Raw genomic sequence first — 19,689 nt, forward strand, 5'->3', positions numbered from 1 at the left:
CCACCCCAAAGGCTTTACCCCTGTCTTATTGTTGGTTGGGACGGTTAGAGATGGAGGGGTTGCCCATGATTCGGCCAGTGCAAATGAAGAGGGCGCAACTGGCTGACCGTAACATTAGAGACGTATATTATCTAATACTAGAAAAAAAACGCTCACCTGGAAGAACAACCTCGCTATCACTCTCAGAAAAGGCCAAACTCTTGAAGAGACAAGAGAAGTGGCTAGAGATAAGAGACGGGGTACTTTATAAAAAGATAGAGAGGACCAATGGAGAAACTAGCTACCAATTGGTCTTACCAGAAAGATTTAGACCCATAGCACTGCAGACTCTACATGACGATCATGGGCATCTGGGTGTCGAAAAGACTGTAGGACTGATGTCCCAGAGATTTTACTGGCCTGGAATGAGAAGGGATGTAGAAGATTACTGCCGCAACTGTGGAAGTTGTGTAGTAAGAAAAACAGTGGCTACCCAACATGCCCCCATGGTGTCTTTCAAAAGTAGTGGACCCATGGATATTGTGTGTATGGATTTCTTGACACTAGATGTAGGAGATGGGAAGAAATGTCACATATTAGTGGTGACTGACCACTTTACTCGTTACGCTCAGGCATACGTGACCCCTAATCAAAAAGCAATGACCGTAGCCAATACTTTATGGAATAAGTTTTTTGTCCATTATGGTCTACCCAATAGACTACATTCAGACCGAGGTAGGGAATTCGAAAGCCGACTGATTAGAGAAATCTGTTTATTGTGTGGGATTGTGAAATCCAAGACTACCCCATATCACCCTCAAGGGGACCCACAACCAGAACGGTTTAATAGGACTTTGTTGAATATGCTGGGGACACTCAACCCGCTAGATAAGAAACATTGGAAGAGACATGTAGAGCGATTAGTACATGCTTACAATTGCACTATGAATGAATCGACTAGATATTCCCCCTACTTTCTCATGTTTGGAAGGGAAGCTAAGCTCCCTATAGATGTTAGCCTGAATGTAAAACCAGAAAGTAAGAATAGCTCAGCGTTACCACACAGCAAGTATATAGAGAGGTTAAGGGAAGAATTGCAGGAGGCGTACCAATTGGCCTCAGAAACTGCAAGAAAATTGGGGTTAAAAAATAAGAGGATGTATGATAGTAAAGTAAGGGAACAGGAGCTTAGCCCTGGAGACAGGGTGTTGCTGAGGAAATTTGGGACCAGAGGTGTGAAAATCTCCAATAGATGGAGAGAAGATCCGTTTATAATAGTCGAAAAGTTATATGATCTGCCAGTATATAAGATAAAACCTGAGGAGGGGGGAGAAAAAATGTTAACTTACCATAGACAGCACCTGTTACCTATTGGTAAAGAAGTTAGAATGGAAGGGCTTCACCTGGGGAGGAATACCCAGGAAAAGCAAGACAGACATCTAACTGATTATAATAATTTGACTCATGCTGTTGATGGGGAAAGAGAGGAAGAAATGTTTGATGAATGTTGTCCTGGACATTATTATAAAGACGAGGTTAGTTCTGATACTGACAGTAACGTCAACAAGTCCTGGGAGAATACCTCGGGATATGCAGATTTGGAAGAGGGTGGTAGCGATGTGGTCAGAGAACAACGATTTAGAGATGATATGGGTGAACAAGGTAGTCCTGCTAGTGCCACCATAAATATGAGACCACAGAGGATGCGCATGCCGCCCTCAATTCTAACATATGATAAATTGGGAGAACCTAGTGTGATACCCGCCGTAATATACCCTTTGGCCATTTATGCATGGCCTTATTTCCTATCTGCATAGAATAAATAAATGAAGATGGTGATTTGGAAGCAAGCTCTTTCCTAATCACCAGGGGAAGAGAATGTAACCTTATATCCAAGAATGTAACCATATGCTCATTGTTACATAGAGATAAAGTGTTGTATGATTTTGTTGGCCATGTAATGTAATATGTAACGTGCTTATGGGCGAGATGATAGACATTGGAGCTAGTTGCACAGTATTAATGCACGAGTCAGGGATGATGCTGATACTGGCTGAGAGGATGCCGTTAAGGTCGCACGGGAAGATACTGGACACAGCGGAGAAGGGTTGGTGGTTGGACATACCTCACCGGGTTTTTGGAGCAGCGACAGCGGACAGCGGGGTAGCGGTGATAGCAGGAGTGACGAGAGGCAACGCAGCGGTGGCACGGAGAGAGTGACCTGCAGCAGCGGCAGCGGCGATAGCAGCCAGGTCTCTAGCGGAACATCCCTATAGGCGAGGGACTGGGAGCCGCTTAGACCTGAGGCTGGTAGCTTACCCTCCCATCGTGGGGGAAGCGGAGTCCAGCTTTGCCGCCACCTCACGTGCCCAGAGCCAGATAAAGACCCGACAGCGCACCTGTAAGCTAGAAGTCAGAGTGTGGTCCCAGAGCCCAAGCCGCCGAAAGTAACTCAGACGCTGCTCTGCCACTGTAAAGACCCGACAGCGCACCTGTAAGCTAGAAGCCAGAGTGTGGTCCCTGAGCCCAAGCCGCGAGGAAAGTAACTCAGACGCTGCTCTGCCACTGTGACTGCTACTAGCGGACATGAGTGTACCAATCACGAGGCAGCATTGAGAAACCCTGCTGGATAGCATAGCTAACCGTTAACCCCTCACAGCCCGGATAGAGACAGCCCGGATAGAGACTGGACAACTAACCGGTGAGAGCTAATGTAGTGCATAACTTTACATCCTACTATTTTATACGCCCACACGGATAGACTCCTATACACCATTTACTGTAGAGGCGATCACTCTGGGACTATCCAAGCTATCTACATTGACAATTTAACTGGATCAGAGTAATCGCTCACTATAAATACTGGACACGGGCCCCAACGCGCGCCAACATATGAGCTCACACTTAAGACTGTGTATCAGAATGATATATGTATCAGAGTGTTATATATCTGGCCAGATATAAGGTATAGAGAATAAGATATTAGCTTACTTGAATAAGGCTATGTTATGGGGAATTGGGTATTATAGTTATAATGACTAGGAAGGGAAGGGGACTTTAGGTGTCTGCAATAGGAAGGTGAATAGTTAGGGTATAATTAGAGTGTAAGAAGGTGATTGTATTGTATATGAAACTAATGTTATCAGAATCCTTGAAATGCTATTAATGTGTTTGTAGAATATATGATGTTGTGTATAGGAACTATAGAATATGTGTATATGAATTTAAATGATTAAACCTTGTTAGCATACTTACTTTCACACTGCATCCGTATCCGTGGAATCTAAGTCCTATAAAGCTGTAAAAGAAGAGAGAGGTAGGGTAGTCAGTCTGATTACTAAAATAAGTTAACAGTGATTTCCTAAGCTACACTATAAACAAGTTTAGGTGGAGGCACTTCGCTACTAGTATATAATTACCCATTACTGAGGGTTACACTGGGTCTGCTCGCTCACTGCACGTATATGCACACCATGAACCCTCATCTGCCTGTCCATGTTAGCTCAATCCTGGCCTATTGGTATTGTCACCAATCGAGGCATACTGTATACCAGCTGCAGAAGACAAATGCCACACTCTGCAGCATGATACACCATTTCCATCCACCAGGAATATTATTTACCATCATTTTTTTTTACCTTGAGGGTTTCAGCTGCGGCAGTGGTCCTGTATCTTAGTCACATGTGAAAATATACCCACATGCATTAAAAAAATAACAACACAATTTATGGCTGCGAATCACTTTTTTCCCCTCATATGAGTAAGCCCTGAGGTTGCACACCTTCCCAAGTTATTAATAATATAGGGCTAGATGTATCAAGCTTCAAAAGTGATAATGTGGAGAGTGATAAACAACCAACCAGTCAGCTCCTACCTGTCATTTTTCAAACCCAGCCTGTAACATGGCAGTTAGAAGCTGAGTGTCAGTTCACTAATGTTAGTTAGGGCCAGAATTTAACTTAATATACTTATATTTATCCAGCTGCAGGGTGGATAAATGTAACTGCAGTTTCCCAAATGAATCAAGTTGGTAAGCAATTGCTATAAATACTAAACTAGACATAAAAAGGTTGCTTATCAAAACCAAAGGAAAGCTGTGTAAATCTATTTGTTACTGGGAATGTTTTACTTGTATGAAAGTTCCATTGTGTTGTCTATGCGGCAGAAATCTGTTTTAATGACTAGCAAAGTGTATTATTTTAGCTAAAAGACTGCAGGCTTTGCATCTCAAAATATACAGATCTATCATAACACATCTGTTCTTATATTGCTAAAAATAATTCAGAACAAACAAGCTTCTGTAAAACGATGGTTTAGTAAATATTTTAGCATTTATTGCAATTTTGAAATGAAAGGAAAAGGAAAAGGAAATTGGAAAAATTGGAAAAGAAAGCATGTCAGTATTCACCATTAGAGTTTTTCAATATTTAATGGGAGGTCTATTTGCCATGCAATCCCTGGGAGATTTGTAGTGTGAGTACTGTGTGGTTGCTTAGCTACTGGGTCCCAAGAGGATGGATGTGAGGAAAGGTTGTAGAATGAAAGCAGTTAACAAGAGAGTAGAGCAATGACATCCAACAAGAAAGCAGCAACTGTCATAGAAAATCCCAGTTCATAATAAATACTGTGCCATGTAATGTGGAATATTAATATTGTGTCTGGTCAGAGGGAAAAAGGAAATATATTGAGAGCATGTGGAAATGGTAGAGAATGATAATTGCATCCAAATTCCTTCCTTTTGTTACATGTATGACATAAGTGGCAAAGACTTCATTTTCCATAATATTTTTTTATACTGTTTATGTCAGCGTTTAGATACTTTATTTAAGAGGTTTTTTTGTTTATGTTGGGACTAGGTCTTACATGTTTCATGGATTTTCTTTTTAGGCCTAAAGCTGTGTACACACGGTGCAATATCGCTGGCAATATGGTCGCTGAGTGACCATATTGCCAGCGATTTGTTTGTGCTGCAGCCAGGTGCGCGCTCCCATGTTCTGCCTCCTAATGGTCGCAGGAGCTTAGCTGTTTCCCTCTGCAGCTCCCCCGGCAGAGTCTCCTGCTGGACACTGAGCAATATATTGCACCGTGTGTACACAGCTTAAGGGGGATATTCAATTACTGGCGAGCATCTCCCGTCGGGGAGATGCCCGCCTGGCCCTATTCAATGCTGTCTTCCCCAACAGCATTGAGCAGGGTATCTCAGCAGAATGAGACCGACATCACTAGCTGTCGGGTTCGTTCTGCCGAGAAGGGCCAGGAAGTGATGAGCTGTTGGCTGTAGCTCGCCTCTTCACGACCGCAACTCGCGGCCACGCCCCCTTCTCGCTCCCCGGCTGGCGGGACGCTGAATCCAAAACGATGATCACTGGGCTGCAAATTCACAGGCCGGATGATTATCGAATGACTGTGCTTGCATAGAGATCGTAGCATCTATACATGAGTCCATCAAGATCCATCAAGATTCTAATTGATTAACAAAACAGAGTGTTTGTGAATATCACATGGCCAGATGCCCAAGTGTTTTCAATGAGGGTGTGTGATGTCAGCTCTGGACCCGATCAGCCTGTTTCGATTGCACTAGTCGAGTAGCTTCTGGGTTACGCGCAGACTACACACACTGGAAAAATCATTCAATTTGGGAATGGATTTGCAGCTGTATGAGGATTGGCAATATTTTTGCATGCTATTCGCAGCCTTGCACAGGGTGGTATTTCAGTCTGGTGGGGCAGCAGCTATCTGATCGCAGGGCCCTGCAACTTAGCAGAGAAGCAATCAAGTGTGAATATCCCCCTTCATGCTAGCGAGGGGTTGCCTTACTGACCACTTTACAAAACATTATGCTTTCACAGATTATCGGAATATGCCAAAGACTTTGTTAAATGCCAATTGTTTCAAATCATTTTGACCTGAGACATTTCTTAATGGAAACAATGGCATGACGAAACGTATTCACAATGGTAACTACATTTTAAAACATAACATAAACTGACCAATGTGACTAGTTGGAACAAAAATCTGGTAGTATATGGGTGAAAATGACAATTTACCATATATTTTTAACCTGGTCCAGTCCTGCACACTGTACAGGTTGAGTATCTCGTATCCGAGTATCCATTATCCGAATTATTCTGAAAACCATACATTCCAGAAAGTGAAAAAAATATATATTTTTTGCTAAAAATTCACTGGGGACATTTGTAACAGCACTACTGGTGACATGATATGTAACTGGCACTATGCAAGAAAATGATTGCTTGGCATTCAAATTCAATATCTGAGATAGTACACAAACTTTGTTTCATGTTTTGAAACCTTGTTTTTTGAACAAATAAAATATATTTGTGTGTATTTTATGTGGTAATAAAATAGATTTGTGTGTATTTTATGTGTTTATACAGCATACATGCAAGATACTTTAAAATACATAATTGAAATATTAAAATATTCCGAAATACGGAATAATCCGTTATCCAAAATTCTTCTGGTCCCGAGCATTTTGGATACGGGATACTCAACCTGTACTAAATCCAACTACACCCAACAAGCATACCGTCACAAGTCAGCTTGTAGCTCTGGTTGAATTTGAATAATTTTCTTTATACTGTAACTCTTCTTAATATTGCAGCTAAATTATTATGTATACATTTTCTAGACATAATAGTTTTGACCTGAAAATGTGTTTGTACTTCTGTTTTGTGACAGGCACTGAGGAAGAGAGACTGGCGCTCGAGGCTGCTCTTATGTATGGTGTCAAAAAGGAAATCCGAGAAGAGGAACAGCTACCATCTTCGATTGACACTACAATGGAATTTCAGGAAGATAATGCAGTATTTGGCAGTGACTTCAAAGTCACTTTAACATTCAAGAACCAAAGCTCAAATCTTTATACAGTGTCAGCCTTTCTAACTGGACATGTAGTATTCTATACTGGGGTACTGAAAGCAGAGTTCAAAAGCAAAAAACTTGAAGTTAATTTGGCTCCATCATCCAGTAAGTTGTACAAAAATGGTATAAATATATAGTGTAATATTGAATAACTTGTTTTATTATGCATAGAAATAATGTAATATGATTAGTTAGAAATCAATATTATGTGCAATGGTTCTAATTGTTTGCTGGTTTATTTTTCAATGCTTCAGGCAATCATTAGATGATAGATCTACTTCTATGCTCACGTCATTTAGTCATTTAAGGAAGCCATGCAAGAATAGAATTAAGGTTTACGAAGGAAACATTGACCTCCTTCTAGAGTATAGTGTGCTGCCTTCCTCAAAGCACAACATGTAGGCATGCTTCAGATATAGTAAATAGTACTCTCTCGTCATGACCATCAATGTCTGTCATACAAAATCCCTTTTCTGATTACCTTAGGGACACAGGGTTAGTGGCAGGTATTTCAGGGTTTATAGCAAATCCTGGCATGTTTCATTCATTCAGTTTCACCAAGCTACTATATATGTTGTAAATTATCGATGACATGCCAAGGAAGTGTGAGAACTGAATGTAGCAGAATTCAAGAAATGCGGAGTCATTTACAAAATGGCAAAACATGCCGACACTTTATGCTTTATTTATGCCAGCAGGTGTGCCTACCTTTCCATCTAGCTTATTTCAAGGCATTCAGTTCACAAGCTAAGGGCCTTAGGAGGGCCCAGTGGTCTTAAGTCAAGGGGGGCTCTCCACCCTTTTTTTAAATGCAGTACTTTTTTATTTGTTAATACAAAAACAAATACCATAAAGATAAAGAAAATCAAAATAAATTTCATTAGCTGACACATGCAAGAAGGAATCATATGGCATAACAAGACAAGGAGATAAGAAGGTACAAATGCGCACATAAAGTACATATGGTTAGAGTCCCTCCTCGGATTTGCTAAATACCTCCAATCTATACCTGTGCCATCTCAGTCATCCGAAGGCGCCATTCGGGATTGAGAGAATCATCCAGTAACATATTGCAAGATATTATATGTCCAGGAGTATAAACATATCTTGTTGTATTAGTATAGAGGTAGAGTTCATTGTGTTGATATATCAAATGAAAACATATTGATCATATAGATTTCACAAATATATCGAGCTGTGGGCTCTCCCCCTTTATCGGCACTGCCCACTGTGCCTGCTGTCCATGAGCCTCCTACACCTGTACCTCCGTTACAATAGGAAACATATGGTCAGTTTGTGGTGCAATAATTCACACACAAATGTAGATACAGCTTAAATTATCTTTATAACTTTTACTGGCAGTATCACTGCTATTTTATCTCTTTATATTCATATATGTAGGATGTGCTAGAACAGGGATGGGGAACTTTTGGCTACCAGCTGTTGTTGAACTACACATCCCAGCATGTCCTGCTACAGTTTTATTATATGGCCATATTAAACCTGTGTAGTTCAACAACAGTTGGGAGCCAAAGGTTCCCCATTCCTGTGCTAGAAGAACAACCCATTAGGCAGCCCCTTGAATCCAAGATGGCAACTAGTTTAATACTGGCTATCTTGGAGTGAAAACAAGGTTGTCTTTTTTTCTGGTAGCCTGCACCAGCAATGAGTAGACAAACATGAGCTTCAAGTGAGTGTATGACTGGAAGTGGGGTTGGCGGGTAGTTTATCCAGAGTTAGGCTAGTTTAGGTATGTTGGTGTGGGGTGAGTGGAGATATTGCAAATCCCAGTAGGGGTATAGACAGGGAGAATAGATAGTACATGTCCCATGAGTGGGTTAGCCCACAGTGTGTCTGTGAGCCTGCAGGGCTACTTAACTGCCATAGCAAACACTTTCCAGAGTCATGTGGTTACTTGTCTTTGTGGTAATCCTATTTTAGGTTCCTGCTAGGGATGCCAATCCCGGGGCTATTTTTCAATCCCTGGAATTCGGGATTGAAAAATGCCTAATCCCGGGATTCCCGGGATACCTGGGATTGAGTTTGTCAATATAATGACAAACTTTAGTCCCCCCCAAACCCAGTCTAACTCACCCGGCCATTGCTGCGGGAGCCGGGCAGTGATGTTCAGAGGCCGGTGGCTTTGATTGGGGGCCGTGTGCGGGTGGTCTGGAGGCGGGCAGATGTGCGGGAGCCGGGCAGCGGTGGTCTGGAGGCGGACGTTGGAGTAGCCGGGCGGCAGTGATGGCACGGGTACCGAGTGGTGGGCGGGCACGGAGCTGCCGCCAGGCTGCGCAGCATGACCTCTGACATCAGGTCACGCTGCACACAGCCGCAGAGCAGCGCGCTGGGGTTTGGGAGAAGCCGGGCAGCGCCTGAGCTGGTCTCAGCGCTGCCCGACATTAGATTTGCGCATGCGCAGGCCAATCCCGGAATCCTGGGATTGGATTCAAATCCCAGCGTTTTTAGGGCCAAATCTCGGGATCCCGACGATCCCAATCCCGGGATTGGCCACCCTAGTTCCGGCGCATGCATGGAACTGTAAACTTGTTTTCTATTTCCAGTTCCTCTACTAAAGCATGATTTATATAATAGCACGTTTTATATAAAGCACACATGGTTTGCAATGCTTTCACAGAGTATATTTTGAGATTCACATCAGTCCCTGCCCCAGTGGAGTCTTTAATCTAAATTCCCGGTACTTGTTTCCTAGCATGGCCACCACGATTTCTATCGTGGTGGTCGTGTCGGAAAAAATCGTGTCGGTCGCGTCGGGTGCATACCAAAACGCACACGACGCGACCAACGCGCTGTACCCGATTTCTCCATAGGCTTCAATGTTAAAATAATTTAACATTGAAGCCTATGGAGAAATCGGGTACATCGTGTCCATAGGCTTCAATGTTAAATTATTTTAACATTGAAGCCTATGGAGAAATTGGGTCCATCGTGTCCATAGGCTTCAATGTTAAATTTTTTTAACATTGAAACTGAGTCCATTTAACATAGTAAAAAATGGTAAAAGGGCCAATATGGGCCATTTCTCATTGGGTATGGCCCCGTCATGTGTGTAAAAAATAATGGCCCCCCATTGTGGCCGCCACCCCCACGATTGACGCGAACCCGAAGCGTGGTGAGCGCAGCGAGCCCGCGAGGGGCGGCGGTGCGCATCCTCCAACCTTTTCATTCCCCTACTATCCACGTCGGCGCTGATCCCTGCGTCCCCTCGCGGGCTTCACAGGTATCAGCGTCCCCTCACGGGGCTCGCTGCGCTCGCCACGCTTCGGGCTCGGTGGCTCGCTGCGCTCGCCACACTAATCTATTCTCAACTCCACGCCGACGTGGATAGTAGGGGAATGAAAAGGTCGGAGGACGCGCACCGCCGCCCCTCACAGGCTCGCTGCGCTCGCCACGCTTCGGGTTCTCGTTAATCGTGGGGGTGGCGGCCACAATGGGGGGCCATTATTTTTTACACACATGACGGGGCCATAGCCAATGAGAAATGGCCCTTATTCGGCCTTTTCCCATTTTTTACTATGTTAAATGGACTCAGTTTCAATGTTAAAATAATTTAACATTGAAGCCTATGGACAAATCGGGTCCATCGCATAGGCTTCAATGTTAAATATTTTAACATTGAAGCCTATGGGGAAATCGTGGGCTATCGCACACGACCGACGCGATGTACCCGAGTACTGTTTTTTTCAAAGGAAATCGCGGGCATCGTGTGCCTTAAAGTTAAGGGACAGGATGCCCGCGATTGTGGCTGTGATAAGAAACAAGTACCAAATTCCCTACCTGTGTACACACACATATTACCTAGTATTACTGTTTGACTGGAGTCAGTTTACCTACCAATCAATTTTTTGCATTTAACCCTTTGATTGCCAACATCTCTGTAAGAGATCAAAATATCCGTAAAAAATTCTGGCATCACTGACATTTGTTACATAAATTTAAATTAAAAATTCTGTGCAAAAGAAGATTATATTTCCTATACAAGGTAAATATTACAGGTCATTATGATGAATAAAAATGCTTGCTTTGCAATATTCACACCTATTTTGCAAATTCACTTGGCACTCAAAAGGCTAAATAAAAATATAAATACAATGTGAAATGTTAACCGTAAGAAAAATATTTATATATTAAAATATACATTAGATTATTTAGTTTTTTTAAGTTTTTTTATATTCACCTTGTAAACCCCAGAAAATATATGTTTGCATTCATGACATTATCAGAAAAGATAATGTTTCAAATACTGCTGCAATACTTAGAGTAAAAAGTCTGATAAATGCAATATTATGGGGACATCTTTATTGACATGCTGAATACTATTGGTATAGTGACTGTTTATAATTATATAATTGCTCTCCCTAACACCTACTAATATGCAACAACAAAAACGGGAGTAAAAATACCCACCTTCACCAGAAAAACAGATTTTCGTGCTCTAAATTATCAATAACTATTTCTGTAATAATTATCTTGTCAAGAATAATAAAGAAAAACAGCAGAAAAATATTCCAAAATGTATTTGTCAATTTAGGAGTAGTGTATAAAGAGGCCACATGATAGGAAACAGTTGTATTAAATTTGCATTCAAATACTCACAAAGAGTGAAAACTTTACCATAGTTTTGAAAGTTTTTTTTCAATTTTAGTTTTAAAATATCTGCTATAAATGCCAGCATCGCTTAAAGCGACTGTTCTTTTTTTGGGTGCAATATTTAACTAAACTTCAATGAAGTGACTTGGCTGAATTTTAATTTTATATGCTAAAAGAGTGATAGAGTTTATCTTACTCAACATTATATTACTTATACCATAGCATAATTCTTGTCAGTACAGAGTATTATAAAGACCCATATGTACTAGCATTATATATACTTATCTTGTGTACAGGAAGCTGAATGGGTTAAAAGATATATTCCTTCTGAGTTTCAGCTTCTGTAGATAATTCAAGGTTACTAATGACACCCATATGGGGAAATACACTCTGCTATGTCATCGGAGATGGCATAGTGAAGTTACGTCAAACCAATTATAGACTTTGTAACTCCACACTAGGGGAGTGTTGCATGTGAATATGTATGTATTTGGTAATATCCCCTCCCATAAGGGGGAGGAATTATTTGTGTTTCATGGTATAAGTATATGACCAACGAGCTAAGGAGGTTGTGTGAATAAACCTGTTTGAAAGAGACCGTCTGCAGTCATTTCTAAAGCTCTGAGATATCTGCGTGCTCTTGAAAGGAAGGTCGCATTCCGAAAGCCATCAAGAGCGATGCTGGCATTTTTAGCTGATATTTTAAGGATCACTCACAGCAATTTTGGCACTTAAAGGGTTAATATAATCAATATTTTCGTGTTGTCAGACACAGTTCTCTTCATACTGTATATAACTGCAGTTAACAATTGTTTAATTTTCCAATTGAAAAATACAGACCTAATACAGACTTGATCGCAGGACAAATTTGTTTTCAAAATGGGCAAAACCATGTGCACTGCAGGTGGGGAAGATGTAACATGTGCAGAGAGTTACTGTAAATTTGCAGTGTAAAAATAAAGCAGCCAATTTTACCCTGCATGAAAACATATGAATTCACCCAAATCGAACTCTCTCTGCACATATGCCCTGAGGAAGACCTCCCAGTTGAAACACGTTGGCAGAGAGAGAGACAGCGACTTGTGGATGGATATCAGGACATGTGATACCTATAAGGCCTACAATCCACCTTGTATACGAGAGACACCGATCCCCCTAAAGAAACCCCATATGAAATGTACCATTGAGAGCTGTGTAAGTTAGTTATGCCTCATGGTTGGAGTTATCATGTGTGGTTGGAGTTATCATGTGTGGATGATTGATGACAAGAATATTCACAGCATATATATATCACCACAAAAGATACCTTCATGAACATTACACTATACACTTAGGTGTGAGTACGATACCCCAGTGAGCACTAATTGTGTTGTGTCCCTTATTATCTCATATATATAAAATCCTTCCAGATTTGTTTATTTCTGGGGCTGATATACTCACGAGAAAACCACCACAGAGGAATTTACTGGGGTCTGACGAAAAAGAAACCTTTATGTGAATCACACAGCTACTATAACTGTAAGTTAGGTCTTATCATTTTCACTAAGGGTGGGAGAACAGTGTACCATATAGGATAACCCACTCCCACTTCACACTATAAAGATACCTTTAGGCATGTGACACTCCACACTTGGGTGTGAGTATGGTACACGGATACTAACTCAAAAATTCCTCCAGTGAGAATATTGGAGACAGAGGGTGACATTCTATGGGATGCGCTAAATGCGCATGTTTTATTCGCGCACCACATCGCCGCAAATCGCACTTTTACAAATCGCACTTTTCAGTCAAAATGCGCATATTTAATGTGATGCGCATTGGAGGCTGAAAAGTGCGAAGAGGGGCGATTTGCGGCGAAGTGGTGCGCTGTATTTAGTCCTGAAAATGTGCGATTTTCATGTCTGAAAATCGCACATTTGCAGGACAGCGCAAAGTTAAAAAAAAAAAAACGAGCGCGGGGTCCCCCGCCCGAGCATAACCAGCCCCGGGCTCACTGAGCCGGTGCTGGTGACATAAAATCAGGGTCCCCGACAAATAGGGGTCCCCTTGATTTCATGAAACCAGCACCAGGCTCAAGGTCCGGCGCTGGTTCCCAAAATACGGGGGACAAAATGACTAGGGGTCCCCCGTATTTTAAGAACCAGCACCGGACACAACCAGCCAGCAGGGTAATGCCACAGCCGGGGGAAACTTATTATATAAGCTCCCGCGGCAAAAGCATTAACCCCCTGGCTGGTCAGCATGGGCAGGGGTCCTGGGGAAGTGGGGACCCCCCCAATGAAGGGGTCCCCCCCCCTCCAGGACTTACCAGCCCATGCTGATAGTCCGGGGCTGTCCCCGATGCCCCTGGGCGGTGGGCATCGGGCTGATGGCTTGTGTAAAAAAAAGAAGTACAACTATTGTTTTATACTGGCGAACTATGAGTCCCAGCAAGCCTACCCCGCATGCTGGGACTTGGAGAACCACAAGTCCAAGCATGCGGGGCATTAAAGGGCCCGCTGGCACTTGTAGTTCTGCAGTACAAAAAATAGTTAACAAAATCACACTGACACACTGAAAAATAAAAGTTTAATACACACAAAACACACACACACTGATACTTACCTACCTTGAGCCCGTAGGTCGGTCCCTGGATCCTGGGTCCGTCCTCCGGGGCTCCAGGGCAGAAGAGTCCGGTTCCGGGGCCTTGGTCCTGGTTCCGGGGCTGGTCCTGGGGTTCCGGGGCTCCTGGGCTGCAGAATCCGGGGTCCGGGATCCGAGGTAGTCCCCAGGGGTACCTAAGGAAGCAAATCCAACTCACCTGGTCCCCGGCGACGACCTCGGAATCCTCTCCGGTGACAGCGCTGCTCCCATCTGGTAGCCGGCTCGCAGGACTTTGACAGGCGCAGAGATGTTTCCTCCTCGGCATCTCTGCACAGAATGATTTCTTGGCCAATCAGGAGCCAAGAAAGTCGGCTCCTGATTGGCCAGAAATCATTCTGAATACAGACGCAGAGGAAGTAACATCTCAGCGCATCTAGAGCAGAGATGTTTCCTCCTCGGCGTCTCTAGTTAGAATGATTTCTGGCCAATCAGGAGCCGACTTTCTCGGCTCCTGATTGGCCAAGAAATCATTCTGTGCAGAGATGCCGAGGAGGAAACATCTTTGCGCCTGTCAAAGTCCTGCGAGCCGGCTACCAGATGGGAGCAGCGCTGTCACCGGAGAGGATTCCGAGGTCGTCGCCGGGGACCAGGTGAGTTGGATTTTCTTCCTTAGGTACCCCTGGGGACTACCTCGGATCCCGGACCCCGGATTCTGCAGCCCAGGAGCCCCGGAACCCCAGGTCCAGCCCCGGAACCAGGACCAAGGCCCCGGAACCGGACTCTTCTGCCCTGGAGCCCCGGAGGACGGACCCAGGATCCAGGGACCGACCTACGGGCTCAAGGTAGGTAAGTATCAGTGTGTGTGTGTTTTGTGTGTATTAAACTTTTATTTTACAGTGTGTCAGTGTGATTTTGTTAACTATTTTTTGTACTGCAGAACTACAAGTGCCAGCAGGCCCTTTAATGCCCCGCATGCTGGGACTTGTGGTTCTCCAAGTCCCAGCATGCGGGGTAGGCTTGCTGGGACTCATAGTTCGCCAGTATAAAACAATAGTTGTACTTCTTTTTTTTACACAAGCCATCAGCCCGATGCCCACCGCCCAGGGGCATCGGGGACAGCCCCGGACTATCAGCATGGGCTGGTAAGTCCTGGAGGGGGGGGACCCCTTCATTGGGGGGGTCCCCACTTCCCCAGGACCCCTGCCCATGCTGACCAGCCTGGGGGTTAATGCTTTGGCCGCGGGAGCTTATATAATAAGTTTCCCCCGGCTGTGGCATTACCCTGCTGGCTGGTTGTGTCCGGTGCTGGTTCTTAAAATACGGGGGACCCCTAGTCATTTTGTCCCCCGTATTTTGGGAACCAGCGCCGGACCTTGAGCCTGGTGCTGGTTTCATGAAATCAAGGGGACCCCTATTTGTCGGGGACCCTGATTTTATGTCACCAGCACCGGCTCAGTGAGCCCGGGGCTGGTTATACTCTGGCGGGGGACCCCGCGCTCGTTTTTTTTTTATTTTAACCCTTTATTTTATTTTTTACAGCAGAACCCTGCACAGAACATTGCGATCTGTGCAGGGTTCTGGCTAATTCGCCAAACAGACCCTGGTCTGAAATTAGTGCGAAAATTAGGCACCTAAATAATGCGATGTGCAAATGCGCATTGCATTAAATAAGCGACTTGTATACTTTTCTATACGAAAACATCTGGATGCGATAAAAATGCGAATTAATCTCGCAATTTTATTCAGCATACCTTAACGCACATAATATGCGATTTCAGTCCCTTAGCGCATCCCATTAAATTAACGATTTAATGGGAAAATGCAATATCGCCATTTTGTGGTCTAATTACCGCAAAAAAAGCCAAATCGCATCCCATAGAATGTCATCCAGAGTGTCTCATAGTATAAGACTATCTATACCATTATCGTTTATCTTTTCCCCTTTAATGTGTGTCCGAACACAATACATTTCAAGGAAAGAGAACACTACAGCCATTTCTGAGGGGTGGATGTAAAGAAGGTTTCAACATAACTTAGATGGAAAAAAAGGATACCCCTTCAATGCGCTGATTTAGGACGTGTTTGTTGTGAGCACTTTCCTGACTATGTAAAATAAAGTTTGTTGAATTGTCTAGAGAAGTGTATATTGGGTATATACCAGTTACCCAGTTAGGATTGAAGCTCCGAGTGTTTTCACATAATACATTTAACTCACATGCAGTGCACATGGTTTTGCCCATTTTGAGAACAAATGTGTCCTGCGATCATGTCTGAATTAGGCCCATTGTAAGTTAGACAAAAAAACAAGAGCTAAAATATGTTTCTGACATGCTTAACCATAGGATCAACTCTTATAATTTAAACCTGGAAAGATTTACAGTATGGTAAGTCAGCATAATCTGCCATATCAGATGATGATCTTGGATAAAATTATAGCATGCCTTGTCAATCATTCTGTAACTTGTGTCAGCGTCCTACTTAATTACTCCCAGAGTCATCCTACAGTAGGTGAACTTTGCAGTTCTACCAACTGATAGTTTATATTACTGTACATGAATTCTATTTGTTCAGCTTTTGCCAACTGGGTGCTGCCATAATGATTGAGTGGTATTTGAAATGCTGGCGACACAGTGAGGGAGTGAAAGTACTTTGCTTTAATAGTCTGTTCCTAGAAAAGAAATGTGTCAAATGAAGAAAAAACTCAGATGTCACATATAGGGCCTTATTCCTAATTTTCCGAATTCTTTCGGATGGCGTTTTTTAGCCGTCTGCGCATGCGTGGGCAACGCTATGCGCATGTGCCACGAACGGTCTCCGTACTCGTTCTTACTAATACCATACAGAAATGTGCACCGCATTCACTCGGGAGATATGGGCGAGGGGACTCAGACGCACGGCGCCATGCTGGCGCCGTGAAACTACACAAGTACCTAAAATTTTAAGAGCATGTTCTTTGGCACATGCCAAAAATTAAAGTTACCATAACAGGGGTGACAATGAATAAATAGCACTTCACATGATGTAAGGGTTAATGTCTGTAATGAATGTGGTAGTAATGTGTTTAAGTATCTATTAGGATTTAATTCATTCCAATTCCAAACAAACACTTTTTAATGAGGTTGCCTAATTGCATAAGTGGGTCATGTGACCGATTTCTGAGTTCAGATAATAGTGGTGAGTTTTGCGATACTTACACCGCATCGGTGCGTACGGGCAGGTTCCCGTCCGTTCTGACGCGGTAAGACCGTGCAGACGCTGTAAGACCGTGCAGAATATGTGTGTGTCCACCGCACACGCAAGGTTTGGATGTCGTCCGTAAACATGCCCTGTTCTTAAAGTGTGAGTCCGTCCGAATGCGGAGGACAGTGTGGCGTGCGGTCCTCTCCGAAAGAATTCTGAACGGACCGCACCAACCAGAATAACCTCCATATTGCTGTAAATATTTAAGGAACAGAGGGGGGAATTTAATAGGATGAGAGATTCAGAAAGTGAGAGATTTGGTAACAAATCTCGTTTTTTTAAAGCGGCAATCATTTACACGGCAAAACCAGTTTGATTTTGAAGTGTAAATGATTGCCGCTTTAAAAAAAAACTGGAAATGTCACCAACTCTCTCACTTTCTGATTCTCTCATCCTATTAAATTTCACCTTAAAGTTAAACAGTTGGCGGCCCCTGTACTTTATGTCTAGCCCATAGGAGACATTGGGGTGGATGTATTAAGCCTGGTAAAGTGATAAAATGGTGATAAAGCAGTTATAAGGCGGAAGGTGATAATGAACCGCTTTATCATTTTACCAGGCTTAATACATCAGCCCCATTATAACTAAATATATCTACAAACTACAAAGAAAAGCCATTGATACTACTAGATTACGTACAGTGACATTGAATAATAGAATAACAAAATATGGGCATTCAGTGAATAAAACAAATGGGCCCTTGACTAATAATACAACTTTGTATAAAGAAAATGCTCAGTGTTTGAAGGTGCCCATACACTTGTCCAATATGAGACGATTTCAACTGATCCTGATGGATTGGGCCCAAAAAATTGTGCCAAATCGGAGGTGTTTGATGTCCCCCTCGGGTCCGATGCGAGGTCCTGTGCGCATTGGACCTGAGCCGGAGGTTGGACCTGTTCTACGTCCGACCTCTGATTTGGCCCCCCTCCCTGCAGCAGGGGATGGGGTTGCATGTGAAAGGACAGCACGCGATGTATCACATGCGATCCTGCCACCCTGGGAGGGGGTCTGGCAGCCACATACTGCTACGATACATTGCAGTAGTGTATGGGCACATTAAGATTTATTTGTAAGAAAAATCTAGAATTGCAGACTTGATGTAAAACTGCTAAAGAGCAAATGTAAAATAATACAATTTATATTATGTGTGTAATATAATAAAATACAAATTGGAAATTGGATTTCCATCATGGAGAAGCCATATCCTCTTATATAGTCCTTTCAACTACTCCACAATGTTTCCAACACAGCCTTCAAGTGATTTACATTAAAGTCTATTTATTAACTGCAGATTGCGTGAATGAATGCTGCAAAGAGCTACAGACAAGAGATGCTTAAATCCAGAACAGATAACCTTGTCTGTGTATTGAGTAGGTGGAATTGTCCAAATTACCATTTACTTACTTGCAACAAACATGATGAGTGATGTATAGTATGTGATACTCAGGAATATCTTTCCAGTGACCACTTCAGAATGTAAATTGCATGTTCTCTCTTTCATTTCATTTTTCTATTAGCTAAAATGGCAGAAGTTCAAATAAAAGCCAGTGAGTACATGAGCCATCTTGTGGAACAGGCATCTCTACATTTCTTTGTCACTGCTCGGGTCAATGAAACAAAGAAGATAATGGCCAAACAGAAGATTGTTGTATTGCATGTTCCTGAGCTGTCTATTAAGGTCAGAGCCATATCAAACAGAAAACAAATGTACAGTTAGAGACACTGCGGGATTCTGATTGGTTGCCCATAGCAACATCCCATGTGAAACAGTAAATTTACCCCACTGTATCCTAAACCCTTCCATACTAATTGATACCTAAGTATTCATTTTAAGTAACGCCAAATTTTGAAATTAATATTTATCAAGGGCTGTATAGTAATGAGATAAATAATACTAGTTAAAAGACAATATATGTTCATTTTGAGCTGTAACAGATTTTAATTTCACTTTAACAGTTTTAAGCCCACAAACTCTCCACCCCACCCCAGTCCCTATCTTGTCCTATCTCCAATCTCTGTCTGCACAGCTCCCTCTCACTATATCCAGCAAGCTTGAAACAGATCAGTGTCCCTGCAAAAATTGCTTTCACTTTCTCTTATGACATCTTTTAGTGCATAAGGAGTGATTTCATCCATCGAGTGGCCTCTAGTGGTCACTGGTAGTACTTCACCTCATAGAGGTGAGGAGTTGTTAGCCTACTGTGTGTGTGTATATATATATATAATATATATATATATATATATATATATATGTGTATATATATACTGTATATATATATATATATATATATATATACTAGATAGATAGCTACATAGATAGATAGATAGATAGATAGATAGATAGATAGATAGATAGATAGATAGATAGATAGATAGATAGATAGATAG

The 19,689-nt window shown here is 42.6% G+C and overlaps 1 protein-coding gene across 1 annotated transcript in view; it reads left to right on the forward strand.

Moving 5' to 3' along the window:
• F13A1 (coagulation factor XIII A chain) overlaps positions 1 to 19,689 on the forward strand; it is a 142,499-nt gene that overhangs the window by 109,128 nt on the left and 13,682 nt on the right. The window contains exons 12-13 of the mRNA XM_083187984.1: positions 6,682 to 6,969; positions 18,819 to 18,979. Of these exons, the coding sequence (XP_083044110.1) occupies positions 6,682 to 6,969; positions 18,819 to 18,979 (449 nt within the window). The remainder of the gene's footprint in view (positions 1 to 6,681; positions 6,970 to 18,818; positions 18,980 to 19,689) is intronic.

Source organism: Crinia signifera, chromosome 5 (assembly GCF_055691185.1).
Source record: "Crinia signifera chromosome 5, ASM5569118v1, whole genome shotgun sequence".
In the NCBI taxonomy this organism is placed as follows: domain Eukaryota; kingdom Metazoa; phylum Chordata; class Amphibia; order Anura; family Myobatrachidae; genus Crinia; species Crinia signifera.